This window comes from Mugil cephalus, chromosome 9 (genome assembly GCF_022458985.1).
Source record: "Mugil cephalus isolate CIBA_MC_2020 chromosome 9, CIBA_Mcephalus_1.1, whole genome shotgun sequence".
In the NCBI taxonomy this organism is placed as follows: domain Eukaryota; kingdom Metazoa; phylum Chordata; class Actinopteri; order Mugiliformes; family Mugilidae; genus Mugil; species Mugil cephalus.
The window spans coordinates 23,746,359-23,771,537 of NC_061778.1; the positions used below are offsets into that span (position 1 = coordinate 23,746,359).

Below are 25,179 nucleotides of genomic sequence, written 5' to 3' on the forward strand. Positions count from 1 at the left end.
AGAAGACAGGGAGGAATCCAGTGATGAAGAAGATGGCCATGCTGAGGCTGCTGTCACATTCAAGTCAAAGAAAGGGAATTTAGACTGTTTTTTATCCCCACCTGACAATCATGGTAGACTTTTAACTGATGACCCCAGGACCTAAAATATGCCGTGACCCAGATTGATGACATCAAATCCTGCTTTAGACTGTTCTTGACTGAGTCCGTCGAAAACCATAGTAGTAAATATGACCAACGTGTAGGTGAAACGGTTGGCCAATTTTTGGGCCGCCACATCACCTGCTGTAAATTCCAATGTTGTTGTGGGTGATTTGCTTAAGATCATATAAGATCAGGCTCTCGTCAACAAGATAAACTGGCAGTGATCAAACAGGTTTGAAACAGGTGGATGGAGCGCCTGCCACTTATCTATAACTCAAGTTGAAACGTCATATTGGACAAGCGAATGGAAGCGTTTGGTTTTGGAAATTACTGCATAATATATTGTGTCAAGTGTAGTTTTGGCCTAATGTCTTTGTACATAAAACAACAACAAAATGGCTACAAAAAATTGGGGTTCAGTTACATCCATCATTAAGAATTGGAAGGGACAAAGCACGTGTACCCATCTGCCTATAAAGCAAGGTCACCAAGACACCTGTGATCAAACTTTTGCCTCTTGACCATCAGAATGTTTGGCGGGCACCAAACACTGCACATCGCATCAAACACATAATCTCCACCTTGAAGCATGGCAATGTTGTGGTTTTGCTTCTCAACGCCAGGCATCGCGGTTCATAAATATAGAGGGTATAATGAATGCAGCAAAATATAGGGAATTCCCGGAGGACAATCCGACTCAGTCTGAGAGAACTATGACTTGGGTAAAGACCCAGGTTACTAGGTGATGCGATTTAAGCCGAATTTGCAGGATTCAATACTTACGCAGTTCTTTTACATTATATAATTTTAATGAATTAGAATTACTTTGCAGAAAACTATTTTCACTTTGACACTACTGGAAACACAACGCAAGGTATTTTTTTCTGGTTTTCAACTGCCCATTAATACAATGCCACTACAGCATGCGCTGGTACACCCTAACAATATACAGACAGCCTGAAACCTGGATTACGAAGCAAAGCCTAAAAGGTTTTTAACTGGATGGCCCTGCTTCATATCCTAAGACTTTTTAGAAATATAAATTATTTGCATTTCATATCCTTGTTTTGTTAAAAAATAGTTTTAGTCAAATGACTAGTAAATCTAGCACGAGGTAGGATTCTTGTGCCCAAATATACAGGAACACAAAGCAAATGGCCTTTTGTACAGATTCCCTCCACCATACAATACAAATTTTATGCAATAATATCCACCAGATAAACAAATGGGGTTTGTTAAATGGAATGGCCATTTTTAATATACAGATGTTCTGCCTATCATCATCAAGTCATAACATCTGAAATATATCCTTATATATAATCCATAACCAATGAGAAACAAACACTTAAAAGAAATTCCCACTTTAATTGGCATTTTATACCCGCCACAACAAAGTTTTTTTAAGGACACTGTACATTGGAAGAGAAATCCCAACACCATACAGGCTAACTATTGTAATGCATTTTGGTCTGAGCATAGCTGTGAACATGGATCAATTTAATTGTCCTGAAATGTACCATAAAATAAAAATAAAAATCAATCCAAACAGGTTGTGAACGAGGCCTAACTAAGCATAGAACACAACTCTCAAATCATCCTATTATGTAACAAACACATAGTATTACGATGTATTTAAAATTGTACAGGACAAAAATCCCTCGAGATGCTTCAGGAATGTCTCAAGTAAACTTTTCTTTTCCTCATAAAAGCATGATTGCATGTAAAGCAAGAAAACTACAACCTAAAGACACAAGAAGACCACAGTGACAAAAGCTTTCCCTTCACAAAACTCAAACTGAATGGAAACTGTAGTAATAAAAAAAATGCGCTCACATCCCTAAAAACATTGCTGTTTTAAGAAAATAGTAGATAAAAATATTCTCTGCATTTTACAACAAAGGAGGAAAAGGGAGCTTTGGCAAGTAAGTTGAGCGATATCACTCTGCTGCTTTGTCATCTTCAGCCTTTCCGTCCTCTTCTTCTGCTGTTGCCTGAAGCGAGAAAACACATTTGTCGTTTTGTTCTTTTTTGTCACAGTGCAAACAGCAAATTTTACATGACATTCACAAAAAGGCAAAGTCAAAATACCTCGTCAGCTTTGGCCTCCCCATTTTCTGCTGGAACATCTTCTTTCTCTGCCTTGGGTTCTTCTTTCTTCTCTTCTGCCTTGGCCTTTGCTGGCTCTTTCACTTTTTTGTTCTTGGGAGGTGCCTTTCATGTCAGCAACAAGTCAAGCATGAGAAAACAGTATTTTCAATGGACACATGACTGGTGATGACCAGCAAGATTTTTCTTTTTACCTTTGTCTTTTCTGGCTGTGGTTTTGGCTGCGTCTCTCTCTGTAAAACACACATCCATACAATCATAAACCAAACTACACCAACACAAATTGCAGCAGTTTGTGCAAAGATCCACTGATAATATCAGGATTATGTTTGCAGGACTGTGTAGAACTTACATCTGACAACCTTTGAGACTTTCTCCTTGGCTAAAAATGAACACAAAATAAGGTATTAGTTCAGTCAAATTAATTCAGTTCAGTTCAGTCAAAAATAATTAATTCAGTGCTATGGGCAACAAAGGGAGTAATCATGCGTCTCTACACAAGTTGAGACAACTATGCATGCCAGGTTGTACACAAGTATCTGGTTGGAGGACACATTTTTGTATGTCAAATAGTTGTTGGACAATGATGTAACAAAAAGCCTATATGGGATAATAACAAACATGAAAAAACTCCCCTTTAAAAAGTCATTACCCTCTGAATTACAATCTCATTTAATCAAAAACTCGGGAATGAGAGTTTTACATGTCAGAGCAAATATATTTCACATAAGGACAGACAAAAATAATCAAAATAAAATCAGAGGTGGAAACAAATCAACTCTAACACAAGAGCTCTACAGTGTAATTTTCAACCTAGCTCAATGAAACTATTTACTTATTCATCTATAGCATGTCACTTTTTTATGGACTTTCATTGTGTCCTGAATAAAGTTTGACTGACTGATTGAAACTTCTGTAGATCGGAGCATGAATCACTTCGGAGTAGAATCATTCTATAAAGTCTAAATACTGCACACTCAGCTGAAAGTCTAGGGGGAAGCTTACACTGCATAATTGGACTGTATGTATTTTACAGTGGCCTCTTGAGGTCAAAGATGAACATTGCATCATGGAGTTTTGTGCAGCACCCCTACTGTTTCCCTGAAATTTATTTTTACAATGTTGAGAAGTTTTGTTTTTGAATCTTTAAACTGAGGGCCAGGACCTTCAAATTAAAAGAGGAAATAAAATAGTATTAACATGTGTCCCCTAAAGGCTGTGCTGCACATAAACCCCAGCAGACTGGGTGGCTGCCTGTGCATTAAAACTACAATAATTGACACAATTATCCATAGAAATTAAGTTTCTCACTTGAAGGATTAAAACTGGGCAGCATTAAACTATGTTTAAAGCAAACTTGTATCAATCTCGACTTTGCTTTGATGTGACAAAAAGTAGAACAAAATGTACATTTGGGGAGACTGCCTAAGTTTAGGCCAGTCTGGATGCCAAAACATGAATACTAACCTCTGCGCTGGCATCTGCCTCAGTGGTAGACTGTGGATGACAGAAAGAAGGAGAAAGAGTTTAATAAACTAGGAGCAACAACCATTCATGAGTGAGCTAAAGTGGGTGTGTAACCCAAAGGGGGGATGGGCACCTCTCCCTTCCCTTAAGTCACAAAGAAATTATGCAATCTGTAGGTGGGGAGGGGTCTCATCGGATGCGCTTCTAAACTGATTGAAAATGTTCTTCCGAGGCGTAAAACATTTCCAAACGAACCGTAGCAGTGCATCATTCACGGTACGCTCCCTAATGCAAGAATGGTGCTGGAAGAAGAGGGGAGCGGGGTCACTCCATCTCCACATGCGCTCCAAACATCACATCGGGGAAATCCGTTTGTGGTTCCCAACGTGGCTAAACTTAAGGAAATCCGCCATTATTACACGAGCCTGAGTTAACACTGACCAGATGTGTCGCTGTCTTTTCGGGGATATAGCGGCTGCCATGACGGTCTTAAAGAAAAGATCGTACACCTCGAGAGTGACGCGCACCAGCTTTCCAGTGCGCGCGGAGGACTGAATCCAAACAGTGCGCGCTACCAAAACAATGAAATAGGTCGACATATCACGAGTGCAAACACCTAACCACGTACTTAGGTGTAACAATCCAGGAAGAGGTCAAAGGCCCAGAGGCAATAACGTGAGAATATGTGTTGAAAAGGCAACCTGTGCATCGACGGTATGGCTACACCCCTTTGTTTGATCTTCGCACAAAGTGGAGATTTATTAATCACGGAGATTTTATCAACTCAACTGACGCAGCAGTCGCAGCAGACAAGACCGTGCAATCCACAGACTTGTTCGATGAAAGCATGCAAGTAAAAAGGCGCCACTTCCCTGTACCAACAGCAAACCTGAGCGCAGCAAAGGTGGACTCCATGCGCGCACATGGACACGCCGCCGCATTTCTAATCTTTACATTAACAGCTCCCGCACAGCGCGAAAACACACATAGAACAACGTGTCCCTTTAAGTCTTACGATCCTAAAATGTTGAAATATGCGACATGCACCATATTCCACGTAACGCATACGTTTTAACTTACTTTCTTTCTCCCCATCGTTGCTTTGGTTGCAGGGATTAAAGAGCCTTGTATGGGTTAGGAAATTAAATGAAATGCGGGTCTGCCCTCCTGCACCTACACCTCAACAACAGTGCCTGTAACTTAACATAAACCTCCCTCCAGTACCAGAACTAGCTCAAACCGGATTGGATCCCCCTATCGGTACATTGGATCCCTTATCCTACCAACCTACCAGGAAGAGTGTGCCCCCGCCCCTTAGTTCCAGTGATTGGCTTCGAGGTCGACGAAAGCATATTTTTGAACCATAACATCTTACCTGTGTGGGCAGGAGAGTGTGCCAATCAGTCAGTCATGCGCCGCGCACGACTCACACTATTTAATCACGCTCCGTTGTACACATAGTTGTGTGCGTGCAGAACTGAGGAATGCGAAACAGCCACGGGGTTGTGTAAGAATGTATGTACACAAACACGGGTACAAAACAGAGTCATTTAACACCATCGAAGTACATACAAATACCATCTATATAGATGGCCTATATTTATTCATGTTACAATCCCCGATGTGTTTTTTTTAAGATGGCCATCGTGTAACTTCAGCGACCACAACCTGTCTTGAGGTCAATTATCACGTAACTTTATATCCAGCAGCTCCACATCTGCAACAAGGAGCTGACTGACTGGATCAGAAGGAGGAACTTGGGCATTCCGGCTCTTTTAAGAGAACCGGTTCTTTTGGCTCTTCTCACAAAAGAGTCGGCTCTTTCGGCTCCCAACTGGCAAACACTCACGTGTTTGATGCTTAAATTAATTATAATTATGATTAAAAGTTAAGTTATTGCCAAATTATGTGTATGGTGTATACACATAAAACTGCTACAAAACATATTCTCCTCTTCTGTAGCTGCTTGTGATCGGGGGGGGGGGGGGGGGGGGGGGGGGCTGAGGCGTGTAGTTTCTGACTGCGACGTTTTCTCTGTCTCCCTGCGTCCTGTTTCCTATTCGTGCGTAACCCCTCTCAAATATACATCTTGAGCAATCGTGTTCGGCTGTAACAGAAAAAAGTCGGAAAAGTTAATCGGCTTCTAATTTCCCAACGACGGGAACCGACTCCAGTCGTTCTCTTCAAAGAGCCGGCTCGTTCGCCTTCGACGCATCTCTAGGAGGAAGACGGTAAAACAACATGGCGGCCGGCTACGCGTGGTTTCTGGTGCTGTGCTCGGTCTTTCTCTGCAATCTCATGAAAACACTACTTCCGAGCATATCTTCTTTCGTAAGTCAGGGTGCTTCCTTGCACATGATTAGAATGTAAAATCGCCAAGCTGCGCAGTGTGAATGTTATTGTTTTAGCTTTAGCCCCCGCTCACTGGCAGCAGTTCGTTGTTTACTAGCTTAGCCTTACTCGCTTATACTAAATGGCTTACTCTGACTGACTAGTTAGCCTGAAACATCAGCCAAAGGGTGTTTTTTTTTGTTTTAAATCAAAAGTTAATAACGCATACGCGAGACACATGTTTTATTATCGTTTCAGTTGTACGTTGAGGGAGCTGTTAGTATTTTTTACAGCTAACTGTATTTAGAGTTTAGTCTTAGCCATTCGTAGGCAATTTACTCATTACTGTCTATTAGCAGGAACTGCGATTTAGCTTCAGTTTATCTCACTGCAGTTCACTTTGCTTAGTAGTGGTCTGTGTTTTCCTTTCCAGCTTACTAAGATGGTACAGAAGGACGCTGAGCAGGAGAGTGAGATGAGGACAGAAATCCAGGAGATGAAGAAGGAGCAGTCCTCCATTAGCATGATGGATGAGTTTGCACGATACGCCAGGCTGGAGCGCAAGATCAACAAGACAACAGACAAGCTGAAAACACACGGTAAGAGCAAATGTAGTGACTGACATGTAGAAGATGGACAACTTCAAAATGAAGCCTGAAAATACTTGAGAAGCTAATTACAATGCAGCGTAGGAACATATGGTATGTACCACATGAGATTCATACATTAAAAGCACCAGCAGCAGGAAGTGGTTGGTGGTTTTGGAGGAATTCTTGGTACGTTTGCTGGGAACAGCTGCAATTCTTCATTCACAGTCTCGGGATTAGCCTGTGAAAGAATTCAAAGTGTCTGAGTGGATTTGGTTTGGTACAGTCCACGGTGGTGTAAAGGCTGATTGTGTCAGTGTTCATATTGTTATCAAAACTGTACACTAAGTTTACTTTAAATCTCCTGTTTGTTTTCTATATGAATTATACTCGATACACATCTCCCACATAGCTGAGCCTAGGCTTAACTGATTTTGTTTGTAATAAATTACCCAAAACATACTAAAGCATTAATTTGTTTAGTTTGTGATTACATCATTTGTAATACATAAGATGGTGTTGTGCCCAAATCTTAGATGGTTCTAGTGTTTCAAATAATGAAGTAAAGCTAAATCTCATTAAACGCACTGGCCTCCTGGTCAGTAAAAATCCTGAGGCTGTATATCCACAAAAAGAAAAACAGTGTTTTGAAACTTACGGTTCCATGTCCTTATTTTGCAGTGAAATCAAGAACTGCTCAACAAGCCAAAATGAAATGGGTCGTGAACATTGTATTTTACATACTGCAGGTGAGTCAAACCACAGTTTCATTGCAGTTTCTCGTGTTGCTATGAGACCAGGAAATGTAAACACAAGCCATCTATTGGAAGCAAATAACCCAGTTAATGTTATTTAAATGTTTTATTCTGATTATGGTTAGAAAAATAATATATATTAGGAGTGTCACAACAAGTAACTATTACTCATAGCTTACATGTTTGTTTCTGTAACTTGTCAGGCTGCTCTGATGATCTCATTGATATGGAAGTATTACTCTGATCCGGTGACTGTGGTACCCAGTAAATGGATTGCTCCTGTGGAGCGGCTTGTGGCTTTCCCTACAGGAGTGGCGGGTAATCTCTCCTTTTATGTATTTTATAAAATATAAAATCATTTCTAAACAAGCGTGCATATCAATTAATTTATAACTTTTGATTCACATATATTATTTATTTCATAAACTGCTCTTTGTTTTACCAACTAAAACACAAAGTTCATGAATGTCTTCTTTCAGGTGGAGTGGGAATCACATGCTGGCTGGTGGTTTGCAACAAAGTAGTCACACTGGGACTAAATGCCTTCAGCTAGAGACCCCAGCTAGTGATTACAAGAGTTAAACACATTTCTTTCTAACTTTTTGCTCGGATTTGTCTTGATGATGGAAGTTACAGTTTTGTTCCTTGATTTTCTCTAAGCTTATCCGAATGTAACAACGTAAAAATGCAGTGCATTTTTTTCATTAATTTATTACTGTCACTTTGTGATGAATTGTCTTATTTCTGTTAAGTTGTGTCCTAAATTAACCGATGTTTGTTTTGTATATTATTTCAAAACAGTGGGATTTACATGTTGAAATTCATTTTTAATAAAAGAAAATGTGAGAAAAGAGGACGCAGGAAGGAACAACTAACCCCTTCAGTGACCTCAATTAAACTAAAGATCCTCTGTTTTTCATTTAGTCTGATGTCAGTCTTTTCTCTTCCTGGATTTTCCACCTATTAGCTGAGGGTCATGTGTCTCACTGCTGAGGACCTCTGTCTTCATCACGCTCCTGGTGCTTTGATGTGGGCTCATGTCCCCGCTGCTGTAGGCGGGTCTTCCGTTGTGCAGGTTCTCAGTAGCTTGTTTGAAGGTGTAGTTGCGTCGGATTTTTGAGAGCTTGTGGTGTTCTACCACATTCAGACACTTTTCCAAAATGGAGGGTATCTCAGTTTCATGTTGTGTCTCCTGTTTTTCTTCTAACACCTGTGCAGCCTCTGATGATTCTTCTTTAGCACAGTCACTGCTCTCTGAAAACAAATATTTAGGAATTTTTATTTGAAAAATATTTAGTGACGTTAGAAAAAACTGCATCTATTCCAGATAAATTTATAGCAGGATTGCTATTAGCACTATGTTAGTATGTGTGTGTGTGTGTGTGTATATGTATATATATATATATTAAAAAAATAATTAAAATCTTGCCTGCACATATCTCAACATCCTCTTGACAATTCTCTTCAAGCGTGACATTTGTAAAATCCTTTCTCTCTGGGTTTTCTATAACCGTAGACTCGTGCACTGGACTGTAACAACACTGAAACGATGTATATATTATGAAAGAATGAAAGTCATTAGATGATCACACAAATTCTAAATTGACAAACTGAATTATGTACCATATTCACAGGACTCTCCTGCTGTTCCTCCTGCTTCTCCTGCATCTCCAGAACACTTGCAGTGACAGTGGGGGGAAGAACTATTCCCTCTGTCTGAACCTGCTTGTGTTCCCTAGCTAAAAAAGCAGAAAGTGGTCTCAGACAGTAGACTAGATTTTCACACACCTTGTCAAAGAATCCTGTTTTCTACATGCACCTTTTTTGTTTGATCTTTTTAGGAATCTGTGAGAGTAAATGTTATGTTTCTCCAGGTCCCTCTCTCTGTCCTGTATTAAGAAAAACAAAGTAGATTTTCACTTCTCTTAATAAGCCTGATGTACTGCGTTATTTGTGAAATACGTAACCAGGAAACAATAACATTAAAATTTAACATATATATGGTATAAACTACATATTTCAAGGTTCCAGGTTTTTTTATTGTCACATGCAAACAATACTTGTTTTCTCTGAGCCAGGAGCATAAAATGTGCAATAAAAATGTGGCACATGCATAGAGCAGGGTAGATGGCAGGGGCCACTTAAGGGTTTAGGCAAACTGTTGATGCAATGGAGCACAGAAACTACTCCTACATCACATTCACAGGAAGAATATGTACAAAATACACACACACTTACATTACAAGTGCAAGAATTGGCAGCAAAATGTAGTTCTAAGATGGGATATACTATTATTGATTCCCCCATGTCAGAAAGCATTAGGATAAGACACAGAGAAAATAAAAACTGAATTAATCTGCTATAGACATGTGCTAAGAAATTAACAGTAATGTTGTTATTGTACACAATATGCAACATGTACATTAAATATGAAAATACACAGAGTATCTCCAATAGATTGTACTGTTGTTGTGGAAGGGCAACAGTGTCTATGTAAGTGGAATCTGACTACAATAAATAGGAAAATATGCAGTATATATAGTAAAAAAAAAAGTTGCGGGGGCTGTGGTAAGCATCACAGAAAATATGTATGAAGTCTATAAACAGCACATGTAAACTACAGATTAAATACATATTGCATGAACATAAGTACAAGCAGAAACCTTCTATAGCTCACAGTGTAGGAGAGAAGAAGAGATAAGAGCGAAAAGGCTGTTAACAACTCACAAACATCTGAAATGGGACCCTGACTACATCCTGCTTTTTATTAGACATCAGAATTAAAAAAGAAAAGGGTAAAAAACCACTGGTTTTAACTCAATATGCTGACCCGACTTGTCTTAAATCTCCATCTTAAAAGCTGTCAAATAGTCAGTAGTGCAGAGCTGTTAATCACACTGGGGCGTATTTTTGCACAGTGTAATTGCCAACAGCAGGAAGGATTTCCTGAACCGTTCTTTAAGGCAGCAAAGCTGAACGAGTCTGTCTGAGAGCGTCCAATAATGCTGCCAGTCTTATGGTGGAGTTAGTTCATTCTACTAGCGTCACACGGCACTTAATAGTAAAATGTACTTTGTTATTTTCCAACAAAGCCTCACTAATCGTCCTCCTTTTGTGCTATAAACTGATCTTGACATCATCTTCAACAAATGTTCTGCCTGACTTGGGAAATAAATGATACTGTGGGAAACGTTGCTACCATGTCTATTAGCTCACCTGGATTTCCTTGGTTAGCTGATTTATTTCCTCTTGTAGATAGAAGGATATCTTCTTCGCCTCGTTGCTCTTTCTTTGTTCAGTGACTACTTGGCGATTGAAGGAGGCTTGGCACAACTCAAAATTCTTCTCCATGTCCTAGCACACAGTGAAAGATGAAAAGAAATAAAAGACTAAATGTGAAAGTTTTATCATCTTAGAATGAGCTCTGGAGCGTCTCATAAACCACCCCACCCCTTTTCCCTTCATACCAGTATCCTTCTGTCCTTCTCCTCCAGCTGGGCAGTGGCCTCGGCCAGCCTCAGGGTGAGCTCCTCTCTTTCCAGCAGGCTGCGGTCCTGGCTGAGCATCTGCAGGCGCTGGAGTGTGGCCTTGGTGTTTAGCAGCTTGTTTTCTGTGGCCCGTAGCTGCCTTGCTAGGATGTCACGACAGCTGCAAGTCTCACGGAGCAATCTCTGAAGAACGCGGGTCTCATTGTTGTGCTTGGTTAAAATCTGGGAACCAATATAGTATGAGGAAGAAACGGAAAGTTAATGTTACTTGTTCTGGAAGAATATGCAGGCGTTTTTTAAGACAATAGACAGTTAATGAAAAGTCAATTTCTGCCTGGAGAAAATGAAGACTGGTTGCTAGTGGTTACAGAGGCAGCTTTTGGGACCATGATGTCACTGTTTCAATCCCCTTTATGATATTTGCTGCGGTGCCTTGAGCAAGCACCTAAAACAAAACTCTTCCCTTGACGCCTTGCATTGCCTCCCAGCATATTCGCTTGGATGGGTTTTATGTAGAGTTCCTGTCATGACTGGAGACAAAGAAACACTGCATTCCAGCATCAGAACCTTGTCCTGTACGTGAATAAATTCTGATTCATACCAGTGAATTAAAAAAAAAAGAATATTAACAGAAACTGGGTCAAGCAGCAGGACAGCAACCTGACGCACATAACGTGGTGCAAAGCAATGGTTAAAGAGAAACAAAGTAACTGTTTTGGAATTGCTATGTCAAAGAAAAATGCTGTGGAGGGACCTGAAGCAAGCAGCTCATGTGAGGAAATCCACCAACATCTCAAAAATTAAATTTGGACTAAAATCCCTCCGAGCTGCCGTGGCCACTGAAAACATTTAGTCACTGTCATTTCCGTGCAAGGGATCACAGATACTAAAAACAAGCGTTCACTTACTTTTGCAAATCACAAATATGTACAAATTAGTAATTTTCTTGAATAATTATATACACGAGTATAATATTTCTTATGCATAAATGTATGAAATACTGAGGGGCACAAATAGTTTTAACAGTAATACTGTATAGAGGCTACATTGCAAATAAAGCTGATTTGATCTGAGAATAGGTAGCTATCAAAAGCAGTAGCACTGATACATTTGAACTGAATGTGCGTAACAGAGGCCGACCTGACCAACCAACTAACCAACCTGTGAGATGCTGCCCTCCGAGTCTTGGAAGTGCTGCAGTGCCATCGTGTGGCGATACTGGAGCCTCTTCAGCAGTTTGTTCTCAGTCCTGGCCTCGTTCAGCTGCTGCTGCAAATCACGCACCTGGCTCTTCAGCTCCTTGTTCCTGTTCCGCCCTGCAGAAGAGGCCCTTGGCTTTGACCCCTGCAGGGCCTGCTTGATTGGGGGCAGCTTCATGATGTGACAGTTTACAGTGTGTTTAGTCTTCTGCTTGTGGGGCCCTTGAGCTTTCACACCTGAAAAGAATAGAAAACTATGTTAGTTTACTCCTGTGAATGACTCCTAAAATGTTTACCTAAATATGACCACAACACGTGTCTTGAGTAGTATTAAATAAGTCGCCTTTGTCTCCTCCACGAAGCTTCTTGACTGATGGAGTCCTGCCTGTGACTGAGTCAGCTTTGTCTTCACAGTCCCATAAGTGTTGTGGACTTTCAGACCACAGTCTTGGGGGAGTGGACCAAACCGAGGTGTCACTGCTGCAGCCCACAGCATCACTATCGCCCTCCTTCTTGGGACCTACCATGTCCGGCTGCATCAGGCTCTGCTCCTCCACACCCATCCCTCCTTTATCCACTCTGAGGCGAGAAGGACAAGTTAGGCTTAATGTGAACACACATCAGGCAGAAATGAAAGATCAGATTTCTACATAAAACAACACACTGAGATTGATTGACAAACCTAAATTGCTTGCTCTATTAACAGACCATCCACAGTCTGTCTTAGACTATAGTAAATAACGCCTAATTATTTTACCCTCGGTTGCCAGGGACGTTTTTGTAAAGATATTTTCACGGTTGCCATGGCGCCCAGCGGTACAATGGATGAAGAGTCAAAGCATGGGGAAAGACATTTTTATGGTCAACTGACAGCATTATATATAATATAAAGTTAATGGTGCATAATATGACCGTTTTCATATTAGTTATGAAATACGTTTGAATATTTCATTTTATTTATTTATTTATTTATTTTTAAATGACGCATTCCGAGAAATTCTAATTGTGATCAGAAATATTTCACAGAGTGGTTTGGTGAAATGTTCAAGATGTCTTCCTATGAAAGGCTGTTACGGACTGATGGAGCAGTCTCTATTTTTTGTTTGTTTTGTTTTAGTGTGTGTTCCGCTTTGGCTATACTTTTTGTTAGTTTGTTTGTTTTCTACTGAAAACAAATACAAAGTGAATTGCAAAAAAAAAAAAAAAAAGAAAGAAAGAAAAAAGAAAAGAACCCTTTCACAGAATTGTCAACGCCCCCTTTTCTTTCTAAACACATTTATATGGAGGCAAAAGAGCAATGGCGCGTCATAATTTAGTTGGATGTTAGAGATATAACCCTCCCAGACACTGCTGCGTAGATCAGGTCAACATGGTCTCTGTGACAGATTTAGACTCGTGCGGACACTCATTATCCTCAATAAAAAATCATCTTGAATCTCAAAGAGTGGATCAGGTGCCCAGTCTGGATGCTGCTCAGCGGAGGGGCACGGTCTAGTTTGTAGCAAGTATCTCGAGAGATTTTTGCGTTTGAGAATCGGACAGGTTTATAGCCTATAGTGCTGGTCAGTGCTATTTCTGTCCATATAAGCACTCGGCGAGGAGTTGGACACCGACTTCTGTGTCCTCTGCGCCGACGGACAGCTGAAGTTGCCAATCAGTTTGTGTGGCGCTGCGTCCCCATGGGGCCAACCCTCCAATCCCTCACTAATGGGGCCTGGAGACAAAAATAACCCCCAGCTCTGTGTGCATGTGTGGGTATGTGTGTGGATGTGTGTGTGTGTGTGATCTCCGGGCTATGACTCCGTCCCGGGTGCGCTCTAATAATAGAGGAGACTGCCTGCTCCTTTAAGAGCCTACTTGTTGCATAGGCTTCTCTACAAAATATACCGCAACAAAATGGTTATCAAAGTATTCCTCGCCTCCTCGTCGGGATCCACGGCGGTAAGCTTTCAGTCAGACGGACTGGTTTGTGTTTAGGCTGAACTTTCCTGCATCTTCATCAGACTGTCACCCGCACTGACTCAAGAGCGTTGAAACTCGAAATCAATGTGTCTTGCCTTTCATTCCTCTAAACCCCGCTGGTAAATGTGTGGCTGGATTCACGGTTAGATTGGTGCTTGAGCTGCTTCACTTCTTTGTTTCATTGTCTGGCGTGTCGGTGCGATTCACATGCAGAGCTTTCTAGAACAGGGGCTCCCAAAGATTTTCAAGTCACTGGCCCCAGTGACGGATTCTAACACGCAGCTTATGTTAGAGAAGACTTATTTTTCATTTTATTTTTACATTTATTAGTGATCAGATACAGCTTGAAGTAACTGGAGTTGGTGGTGTGATAAGTGCAGAGGGGAGGGTGGATTCATCCCCTAGATCTACTTTTGGCAAAGCTAAATAAGCAGTTTGAACTGTGCTGGCCCAGTTTGCGGTGTTGTCTCACAGCAGAAAGACTCGGGCTTTATCCTCTGAGTAGACCTGTTTGCATGCTGGCCTGCCCAAAGTTTGTCTGCAGCCCAAATTAGCAGATGACACTCCATGGCTGCCTGAAGAAAATTCAGCAGTGATTACATTCCTACAACGTTATTTTGCTTCTTCAGATCAAATTCAGTTATTTTCTGTGCAACTGATAGATCAATTGCTTGGACTATGATTTGTCAGAAATTGAAAGTGAAGTGAATGAAAATGGAAAATAAAGGGTCAACATTTCCCACAGCCCAAAGTGACATCTCCTGAGGTTAGAGAACCTGTATCACGCAAATATTTGGAATTTCTTCTTGATCAGTGGCTTGAATCGTTATTTTAATTGGGAAAATACCCGTAGTTGTTTATTTGCTAGTACAGGAGAAACAGAACAGGGAATGAGAGGAGTGACATCAACCTAATGTGAACCCATGTTGTGATTTAAATGATACAAATTTACTAATCGTAGCATCAGAGTGCAGATTTCTTCCTCTTTGAACTCAAATTTAACTCCCTTCACAGTCGGTGGAGAATTTCTTAAAGCGTATGCTGTTAATTTGTCTGCCCCCACCCCACCCCACCCCCCCCCAGATCAAGAAGAAGCAGCAGGATGTGGTTGGCTTCTTGGAGGCTCTTAAAGTGGACTACACTCAGCTGGACATTGCCTGCAATGAGGAGAACCGCATGTGGATGAGGCAGAACGTCCCCGCGGAGAAGAAGCCCGCCAACGGCATCCCTCTCCCCCCACAGATCTTCAATGAAGAGAACTACTGTGGAGTGAGTATTCATGCATTCATAATGAGGACACATTATGCTGGTGTTTATTAACCTGTGGTTCGCTCCAGAATGTGGGTCCTAAAGCAGCGAAGCTCAGAACACACAGTTAAATGTGAGACCGTGCAGAGTTGAATCAATCTGACGATCTTTCTTTATTTAGACATTTTGACAGCAAACGCCACCGCTGTTGTTCATTGTCAAGGAATGTTTCTCCTTCTTTATGCAGGACTATGACACATTCTTCGATGCCAAGGAGGACAACTTGGTGTACTCCTTCCTGGGGCTGCCCCCTCCTCCTGGGTCAAAGGTTAGAACTATTGCGTGTCTTCTACTTTGGAAAACCACATATTTTGAATTTTTCAAACAAATTCTTGAAATAGCCTCTCTGGATAATTAAACTCAGTTGAACAAGTACTGGGTTCACTGTCTCTCTGCAGTCTCCTTTTTGTAAAGCTTTACGCTGTAAATTTTCTTCCTCAGCTGAACAGATATAGCACCTGTTTGGCAAAAGTCTTAGCTGTGCAATGTTCCATATGTATTATATGATATGTAATGATAATGTTTTTGAAATGTACAGGTACAGCGTAACCCGCGGTAAAAACCAACAGAGCCCGGAAATACCAATTTCCATAACTTACAGATAGTATTAACAGATACATCTATCCATGTCTGCGTTCAAATTTAGAACGTATTTAAAAAGAAAATGAACGTAAGATTAATTAAATGGGCCGTCTCAATTTTGTCCATACCACAAACTCCAACTAAACTTAAACACTTTTAATTAACACCTGTCTGGACTTTGGATTTTGCATAAACCAACAAGATTATTCCAGGCTTCATTTAAACTTCATCACCAAATAATTACTGAAAACCTCTGCTACATCTTTCTATTTTTACTCCCTTTCACATGTCTGTCGTTTCAAGACACCAGCTTGAAGTGCTTGCATAACATCATATGTAAAAGGGCATGGTGTATGATAGGCAGGTAATTCCAACAGTACATTTTAATCCCCGACAATGCTGAACCTGATCCTCTCCTTCACACAGGAAGCTGACAAGGCGCCCATCCTGGAGAATGGGACGCATGTGGAGGGAAACCTTGATGACTCAATAGTAATACCGTCTTTTTGCCCTGTTTTCTCCTCATGTTTAGTTTCTTTTCCCTTCGTCTCACTTCACTCTCTTTTCATCCAGTACGACTTAATGACATCCCTTCTGTCCCTAACTGTCGAGAGACATTTTGTTTCCCCTCGTCTCCCCAGTCATCACATCGACTAATGTTTGTGTTGCATGAGTGAGGCGTTTCACTTAGCAATAACACAGTAGTCTGAATTCTTGTTGTAACATTGTGACGCTGCATTATTGTGTTCAGGCTGTTGTGGATCCTTTCCACAATTAGTGCTTTACAAAGTGCAGTGTGTTTAGTTTAAGTAGTGAATGTTCATGTTTATAGTGCTTTTCTTCGTAACAATTTTCCTCCCAAAAAGAGAAAAAAATCCCACTGGATCTGCAGTTACCACAGTGAAACTTAGACACCTTGTGCGTCCAGTTTTAGTCCTGCATTTACAATATTTACGGTCAAATTACATTGTTGTCACCTGAGGACACGACCAAAAAGTCTAGCTAAGTAACATTTTATGCCACTGGTATAATCATATTTGGAAGCATTTTTATTTATGTCTCTAACTGCTTTCCAACATGAAGAAGCAAAAGAGTACTTAATGGCTAATAGTTTTTAGTTTTTACAAGGACAGAAGATGTCTAGGAAGCTGTGATTCTTTATTTAATCCCACAGGTTGTAATGCAGAACTGCAGGAAGAAAATCTAAACTGAGTTAATCTATGCCGCATTTTGCTTCCAGGAGGAGCTCAGATGCCTCTCTGCTTTTTCTTCTCATTGAGTAAACCTGGTTGACCAGACTGATTGAAAGTACAGCCACTGTGTTGCCTACAGTAATAACAGGGGCCGACAGCCAAAACGCACTTCAACCACATAAAACTGTAATCTATTTAGAATATTATCACCAGATTATTTGCAGTCAGGTAGCCTTTTGTATGCTCTTTTCAAAGGCAATACGGCACAAAACATTGCACGAGTAAGGGTTTAGATGTACAGAATTACACAGAATGCAATGACACATGCACTGACCAGGCGCAACATTATGACCACTGAAACGTGAAGCAAATAACATAGATCATCTTGTGACAATTCACTGTTCTGATGGAAAACTTTTGGACCTGGCATTCACGTGACTGTTACATAGACATATATTACCCACCTAGACCAGACCAGAGATCTCCACCCCATAGCAACAAAACCACCAAAGTAAAGCTACAGTCACAGGTCTTAGCACAAAGACTGGAAACAGATAAACTGCTGAACTCCTACCTCTATATCAAGGTAGTTTAATTTGTATTGGTCTGGCTTTTAACACTACTAGACACAATGTTTAATTCTTTGGGGTCAAGGTAAATATATGATACTGTGTTTCCCATTGTTTCCAGCCTTTGTTGCTAAACTAATTTCATTGCTTTTTCCCCTTTTAAATCTCCTTCCTCCCCTTTATTCTACTCCCTTAAACTAACACCTACACTGTAAGTTTCTAAACCTGGGGGCCGACCGACCTAGTGCCATTCCTGAACAAATATTTCATTCCGTTTTCTCTTGATCACACATTGTTGTTTTCACGTCACAATAAGGAGGTTCCAGTGGAGGAGCGCAACGGGAAGGCACACGGAGAGGAGGAGCAGGTACAGGCAGCTGATGAGGAGGTGGAGAAGGGGGTGGACGAAGGAGAGGCTGCGGATGACGAAGCCACGGAAGGAGAAACAGCAGGAGACGAAGCCCCCGCAGAGGAGGAGGAGGAGGAGGAGGAGGCAGTGGAAGGAACAGACGAGGTTACAGAAGACACAGTAATTGCCACTTAACTAGAATCCAACCTCCTACCGCTTTGCCTCTTCCTCCATCCCACAAATGCTTTGAATGTTCACTCCTACACCGTCTCATCATTCCTGGAATGCTATGTTTTTCATTCAATTTCCCTCTAATGTCTTTCCTTTAATACTTTAAGGTTTGCCTCCCTGTCAAGTTCCTGTCATCCTTGTGCTGCATCTCAAACCTCTCCCCGGATTCAGTCATTTACTAACCCCCAATCTGCTACATTCCACCTTTCTTCAGTACCAGTGAATAATTAATCTCTTTGTTATTGCATTTCTGACACTGGTAATGGATTTCTGTTGTTGTTTTTCTGGTCGATGACATCGTTGTCACTCGTCGTACCGATGCAGCCCTCCTTACTCCGCACATTCCTTCACTATTAACTGGGGGCAAACAAAACCCCCTGAATAAATCCGTGGATGCTGCTTTGTCTGAGTATGTAGAGTGTGTCGCCTGCCACCTCTGCCTGCTCTAACGCTGTCTTATCTCCTCTGTTAGCAGGCCCAGGCAGAAGAGGAGGAAGAGGAGCAGGTGAGTTTCTGAAAACTTTTCATAGCACTCCAAGCTTTATTAATTAAAGCAACAAGCCGCAGCAGCAAATGGCAGTTGATAACAGCGGTTTCAACATTTGTGCTTATAAGAAATGCCTTTACTTATCAAACATAATTTGTGTTTCATTTTCATCAGGTCCAGCTAATAGAGAAAACATTATTTATGACATAACATGCAGAATGCATCTGCTGGACGTTCATTAACCCTTTCCTTCCGTAGCTGTCGTTCCATGGTTCAGAGTGAGCCCCTGACCTGCCCTCACCAGCGCCTCTCCATCTCCTAAAATGCTGCATAAATTACTCATCACTAACACAGACTTTTCAGTCAGATGGTTATTATTTTTACCTGGAAGCTGCCTAAGATTAAGCAGGGTTAAAGTTGGGCTCATTGTTGTTTTCAATGGTAAAAATCAGTTAGCGAATTATAAAAGAAAGCTGAGGCTCGTGGAGCCGTTCAGGGTTTTTAATTCCTATAGATTAGTGTTTCTCTTTAAATGTGATGCCAAAGGCTGAACAGGAGCAAAAACAAACTGAAGATCTGGAAAAGTATCTGCGGCTGTACAGAATAAATATAACTCACAGTTTTTCCCTTTTAATGTGTATACTGAACCGTTTACGTTCAGTTAAAAAAGCAATCCTTAGGTCAGTCCCTGTGTCCCAGACTCTTGTGACAGAAAATACAGACTGTGTTATTCATTTATATTCCCTGGTAATGAAGGGTTTATTGAGTTCTCACTGTCATATATCAGTTTTAACAGAGTTAGGATGCACGCATTAATTCACTGACACGCTACTCTAACTCCCCTCATTTCATTTAGCTTTTCGGAACTGACATGCTTCCCCCGCTCATGTTCCAGCCCATCCATCACCCGACTCATTTAGAACTTAGATGCATCAGTTTCAGACGTCTGTCTGCTGGTGTTCGTGCCAGTCACGTTCGTCGTGCACACACACTGTTCGCCATTTGACCCCTTCTTTGCCCTTTTGTCCATGTGCTCTCGATTTGCTTCCTCCAGGTGGAAGAGGATTTGCAGTCAGAGGTAACTGTGCTCCGGCGATCGCCTCTTTCTTTGGCTCCTCTGTATAGTCAGCAGCACTGTGGGTTTGATGTTGCAGGGGTCTGGGTAGGCTGCTGTGGTCGTGGTTGGGGTGGGAGGAGGTCTTGATCGGTGTAATTTGCTCACTTCAAAACTTCTCTTTCTCTCTCTTCTCTCATTACTCGACGTTCCTCTCATCTCCCACTGCTAACATCCCGTTCCTCGTTTCTTTCCAGCCCTCTAGCTGCTTCCTGACAACCTCAACTATCCCTGTAGTTTCCATTTCAAATCTTCTGTGTGCCGCATGCCTGTGATGCTCTTTTGCTCCCCACACAGACCGCTGACCTGCCATTTATTATTTCTTTTAGGAGGAAGAAGAGCTACGACAGCTTGAGGTAGATTCATGTGATGATTTTTTTTTCACCTGTCCCTACCATTGTGACGTGGTCTTGCCCTTTTTCAAGTCACATATCGAGTATTTATTGGACTGTTAGGCCAACATGGACCAGTCACATCATTAGATTAATATCGCGGAATTTGTGATAGCAAGAGTAAAGGGTAATCTGTGTGTGCTTTCCAAGCATCTTCTTTGACAATAAAATTGTGATATCCAGGTATTGTTGTGAGGAAATTGCCAATTTAAAAATACCTATAAAAATAATGGAGTTTACTTATTAGCCTCTTTCCTCACTAATGCTCCACACCCTTCAAACAAACTCATGTCCTTTCTCTCACACTGTTTCTCAGTCTGCACACAAATCCCTGAGCTCAGGGTTGCAAGTTACATACTTACAAGTCTGTCCATGATCAATTCAATCCACTTTTCACACAGCTCAACTCAGGGTTAACGTACTGAGAGAGTTCAGACTTAACAAAATCCCAAATCAGACTTTGCCTCCACTGGAGTTCATCATCTGGTCTAGGCGAAAAAAACATCCCAAGTTGTAATTGCTGTCTGAAAAGTGCTTTGCCTCTCTGAGACATTCCAGCCTCTGCCTGAACCTCTATCGCTTATGCGGCCCTGCTTTGCTTTTCCGTCTTTCCTATCTTCTTTTCCTTTCCGCCTGTTTTGTCGTTGTCCCACCTTTCTTGCAGGACCAGGACAAACAAAGCAGTGAGGTTTGTTTGTGTCGTCTTGTATTTTTTAGGCGTCTCAGACTCCCTTTTTCCCTCTTTCCATTTCTGTGTGATGCATGGACTCTTTTCCATGGAGATGCCTGGTAGTGTGCAGCATGATTAAATATGACAGTTGAACGTTAAAGGTGGATTTAGTGTTGTAAGACAAGGCCATATACCGACCATTATGTAGCTCCTTTCTTCTTTTTGATATTCACAAACCCCATAATTTCATCCTGCTTAGGAAGAAGAAGAGGCTGACGCACAAGAGGTATATTCGTACAGTCTTTGTCCATGGATTTGCATGGAGTGAATCACGCTGCGGCTGGGATTTATACGCATGATCTGATTAAAAAACAAAGACTGTATGTGCAAGTTGATGCAAACATTTCTACTGTCTCCTTCAAGGAAAGTTGTATGTCATGCAGTCCAGTGTAAAATGTGGGAATGTGGCACAGATTATATTTTTATGAGCATTATTTCACAGACGACATAGTTTTTAATTGGTGTTGTGGTGAACGTGGTGAAAAGAATATCCACAGAGGCACTTTTGCTGAGTCTGCCAGGACATTTTTTTTACTTGTTTGTTCTGATGTCTAAAGAACATGTGGAAAGGTTTTGTTGCGTCCTTCCACTCAGCCTGCGACCGTGTGAGCACAACTCGGACATGTTTTCAGTTTGGTTATGTTGCACGTAGGGAGGGGGCGCGCCGCCACGACAGGGTGACACAACTTTCTCTTTTTGTGAGGAGTCGCTGTTTTTTCTTTTTGCCAAGAACGCTCTGGACAAAGTGGACGTGGAACAGAAGTGACAAGTTTGAAAGAGGACGGGGAAGCTGGAGCGCATGGTTTTATTGTGTAACACAGAACACAAGAAGAAGGAAAACAAAGCCCTAAACAATATGTATTTCAAATTAGATCCCTCCGGATTGTGACTTGCCGTCTCATTTGTTTCCAGTAATCACCTCCTGAAGCAGAGGGACTGAATGGAATCAAGAGATTGTGGCGTCTTATTATAGAAAATGATGTCATCTCCCTTTGTCAGTCAATGAGCCTGTTGTTTACTCCAAGAACTCAACTAACAGGGAATGGTTCCCAGCCACTGCAGTTTGACTGATAACAATTAACATGTAGCTTAAGATTTGAAATCCTCCTCTCGCACATGGTGCGCCGTCTTAAGCACCACTCCTGTGTCACTTAGCTCATCTCACGCACCCGTTAGTTTCCTCCCGACCCCGCTGTCACAGCTACCAGCCGCACTCCTCTCGGATTACTCCCTCTCCATTTTTAACCCACCCCTCAGTGCAGCCACTAACATGTGAAGTCCTCTCACCTTCTTGGACCATGACTTCACACGACACCCCTGTCTTTCTCTCTCTTTTTTTCTTCTCTTTTATTGTGTCAAAGGAAGAAGAAGAAGACTTGGAAGAGACACAGGTAGTATTACAGCAGTTTGTCACGTCTGGAACGCTGCCGCCTGTGCCTGACATGCCTGCAAAACAAATATCTCGTTCCAGTCTTGTTAAGAGGGATGATCTGTGTCGGACACAAACGCACAACCGTATTTTTGATAGCACATTCCCAGTATTGACTGACTGCGGTGGAATTAGTCCGGATGGAGATTTTTTAGCATTTTAGTGTAGCACTTTTGATAGCAGCTCTGTAAGACGGAACAATTATTGCTGTTATTCATCAAATAAACCAAGCAGGTCCAGCTGTAACATTTCTCTTTTAAATCCCCCTCCAGTGGATCTAATCCAGGTCACTGAGATGAAGGGTCCCAAAAGGATACATAGCCACGCTGGGATTGTTCCATTTTTCTACAAATTCCGTTTTTAATTTAACCATCATTAGAAACGTGAAACATTCCTGAATACACACATATGCTCCCTTAAAACACATTATAATACATTCTTGCTGACCTTCTATCTCTTTCACCTCTTCCTAAGCCCGTGTTGTCAACACATGATTATTTGTTTTAACAGGAAGAAGAGGCTGAGTAGTTGAAGCCAGATGACTGTTGACGTTACTACTGTCCAGGTAAAACGCTTATACATTTCTTTTATTCGGCTGCTGTGATTCAGTGCTATTGTGTAACCACAGGAGGGCAGTCTGGCATTACGTGGATTGAAAGAAGAATTAAACGGACTTCTTCATCTCGCTTTTAAGTTGCTGCCCTGTAGTCTATGGTTCTGCATTTATGTAACCAGATTAATTAAAAGAGAGAAACCTGAGTCCAGAACTGGTTTATGCGTACTCCTTTCGGACCCTGGTATCAAATCATATGTGAAAGTGCAGTAAGACAATTACTCAACCTGTCAGTTTTACATTACATATTGAACCTGTGAAGCAGTGGAGTGTATTTATTACAGTAAATCCCACATAACTAACAGTGAGACTCTCCATGCTTTCCCTTTTGAATGGAGTTGAAGCTCCATCATAGGCTGCCTGGGGATCATTTGGAGCCACAAACGAAAAACATCATAAATTTCCCTCATTTTTTTCAGTCCTCCGAGGCAGCGCCAGTGATGATGATTGTGTTGATAATATTACTAATCTTCAAAGCCCGTATTATAGTTCCTCTTTCCGTGTCAGGCATCTACAGCCGGCTGCAGGAGAAGGCTCTGAAGGAATGGCAGAGCTCGTCCCCCTCCTCCCTTTAGCTGTGCCCCAACCCCTGCGAGCCCCTGTCACGCCTTGTTAGAGGAAGCTGCTAAGTGAGCTTCAGATGTGCCTCCGGAGGAGGGGGGCACGCTGGGTGGCACAGGCATAGTGGTGGTGGTGGCAGCCTTAGCTGCTCCCAATAAGTAGGAAATGTGTGGCCTCGTTTTTTTTTTTTTCTTCCTTCATCTGTTTGTCTTGTCTTCCAGCCTGAAGGAGCTCCCCCTGTTCCGCCTCTCCCTGACTCCTGACGCTTTATCCCCTCCGCTCTGTCACACAGCCCCTCCACCGAGGCTGACTGGACCCTACTGGAAACCGTTTGGTCGCATGCTCGAAGGCATCATCCAAACTGAATAGCCCTAACCCACATTTGCCCCTGACCCTTTCCTTGTGACTGCAATGTTGACTTAATTTTTATATTTTTGTGTGTAGAGACGTACTGTAATGAAAAATGTGCAGAGTAGCATAGTGGTGCTGGTTTGTTTGTAACTTTTAGAAATTCTATTTTTCTAACACAAAGAGGCAGTGACCTTTTCAAAAAATGGAACCCTGGCACACATTCACACATGGCTTCTGTGTTTCACATCACAAGGATAAGAACCGTTTCTGTCCTTCTGCTCCGATGCAGTGTCTTACTGACTCTTTCTATCAAGTGAATGTAAAAATGTATAACACTCAGACCTCTAATGGCCTCATGAGAAACAACATACGCACATATAGCACAATTGCAAACTACTCCACCACCACTAAAACTACGTCTGCCAGTACTGCTGTCTAATCAATGCACTTTGTTGAACGAAGAGTGAAACATGTGGCTAAGACTTGGATGCAATGGAAAATTTAATAAAGTAGACTGGTCATAAAACACCCGGTGCTTCTATTCTTTTTTATTTTAAACTCTTTTGTTGGTGTATTTTTAGATCAATGGAGCATTGTGCACAGTGAGCAGCACAGAGGCCTACAGGAAAGTGAATGCCTTGTCCCCACAGACTCTGGGTAACATGCACTATTATTAGGTAAAAAATAAATGCCAGGCAGGTAGAGTACAATACTGGCTAAGCATTAATAATATGCTGAATATGTGTACAATGGCCTCTTATCTGTTCAGGACCACCAGTGTGGTCTAAATAAGTACAGAGGAATTGTCTCTTTGTTTCAACTACGGGTCAAGAGACATATCCAGTAGAGGTAAACTATGACAGAGTGTAAAGGTGCAGTGGTGGAGGAATGACTGAGATCCTTTAGTTAAATTAACATTTGAACGCTTTGCTAACAAACCACTGATCTGTCTCTTAATGTGACATTAAAATTTAAAGAGCCGCTACATTTAACTGTCAAATAAATGTAGCAGCATGAAAAAGCACAATTTTAGCCTGTGGACTGCAGTAGAAGTGGAGCAGAAGTATCAAGCGATATAAAATTGAAGGCACCCAAGCGAAGTACATGTACGCCAAAGGTGTACTTATGAACAAAAGGTGTTTTGGCAAAACAGTGAACATAAATCAGACATGGCAGCTTCCTGCCTTTGACGAATGTGTGTTTTCTTTCCTCTAATTTTAAAAAATGACCAA

At 41.5% G+C, this 25,179-nt stretch overlaps 3 protein-coding genes across 3 annotated transcripts; 1 reads left to right on the plus strand and 2 right to left on the minus strand.

Moving 5' to 3' along the window:
* Positions 1-1,488: 1,488 nt before the first annotated feature.
* Positions 1,489-4,966, minus strand: si:ch73-281n10.2 (Non-histone chromosomal protein HMG-14A-like). Its single transcript, XM_047595008.1, has 6 exons — positions 4,797-4,966; positions 3,717-3,746; positions 2,602-2,631; positions 2,444-2,482; positions 2,232-2,354; positions 1,489-2,134 (listed from the first exon to the last, which is right to left on the minus strand). The coding sequence occupies exons 1-6, from the start codon at positions 4,809-4,811 to the stop codon at positions 2,081-2,083; spliced, it is 291 nt and encodes a 96-aa protein (XP_047450964.1). The 5' UTR covers positions 4,812-4,966; the 3' UTR covers positions 1,489-2,080.
* Positions 4,967-5,726: 760 nt separating this feature from the next.
* LOC125013411 (SH3 domain-binding glutamic acid-rich protein-like) lies at positions 5,727-24,475 on the plus strand. Its single transcript, XM_047594061.1, has 15 exons — positions 5,727-6,047; positions 6,481-6,646; positions 7,316-7,383; positions 15,122-15,307; positions 15,534-15,614; positions 16,355-16,420; positions 18,007-18,219; positions 18,743-18,775; positions 19,812-19,835; positions 20,069-20,104; positions 20,201-20,227; positions 21,193-21,219; positions 22,355-22,384; positions 22,933-22,987; positions 23,818-24,475. The coding sequence occupies exons 1-14, from the start codon at positions 5,958-5,960 to the stop codon at positions 22,948-22,950; spliced, it is 1,065 nt and encodes a 354-aa protein (XP_047450017.1). The 5' UTR covers positions 5,727-5,957; the 3' UTR covers positions 22,951-22,987; positions 23,818-24,475.
* Positions 8,141-12,850, minus strand: LOC125013409 (lebercilin-like protein). Its single transcript, XM_047594060.1, has 9 exons — positions 12,759-12,850; positions 12,420-12,655; positions 12,039-12,313; positions 10,857-11,099; positions 10,606-10,743; positions 9,209-9,278; positions 9,013-9,128; positions 8,819-8,930; positions 8,141-8,643 (listed from the first exon to the last, which is right to left on the minus strand). Exons 2-9 carry the CDS (start codon positions 12,637-12,639, stop codon positions 8,321-8,323), a joined length of 1,497 nt encoding a protein of 498 aa, XP_047450016.1. The 5' UTR covers positions 12,640-12,655; positions 12,759-12,850; the 3' UTR covers positions 8,141-8,320.
* Positions 24,476-25,179: the final 704 nt, after the last annotated feature.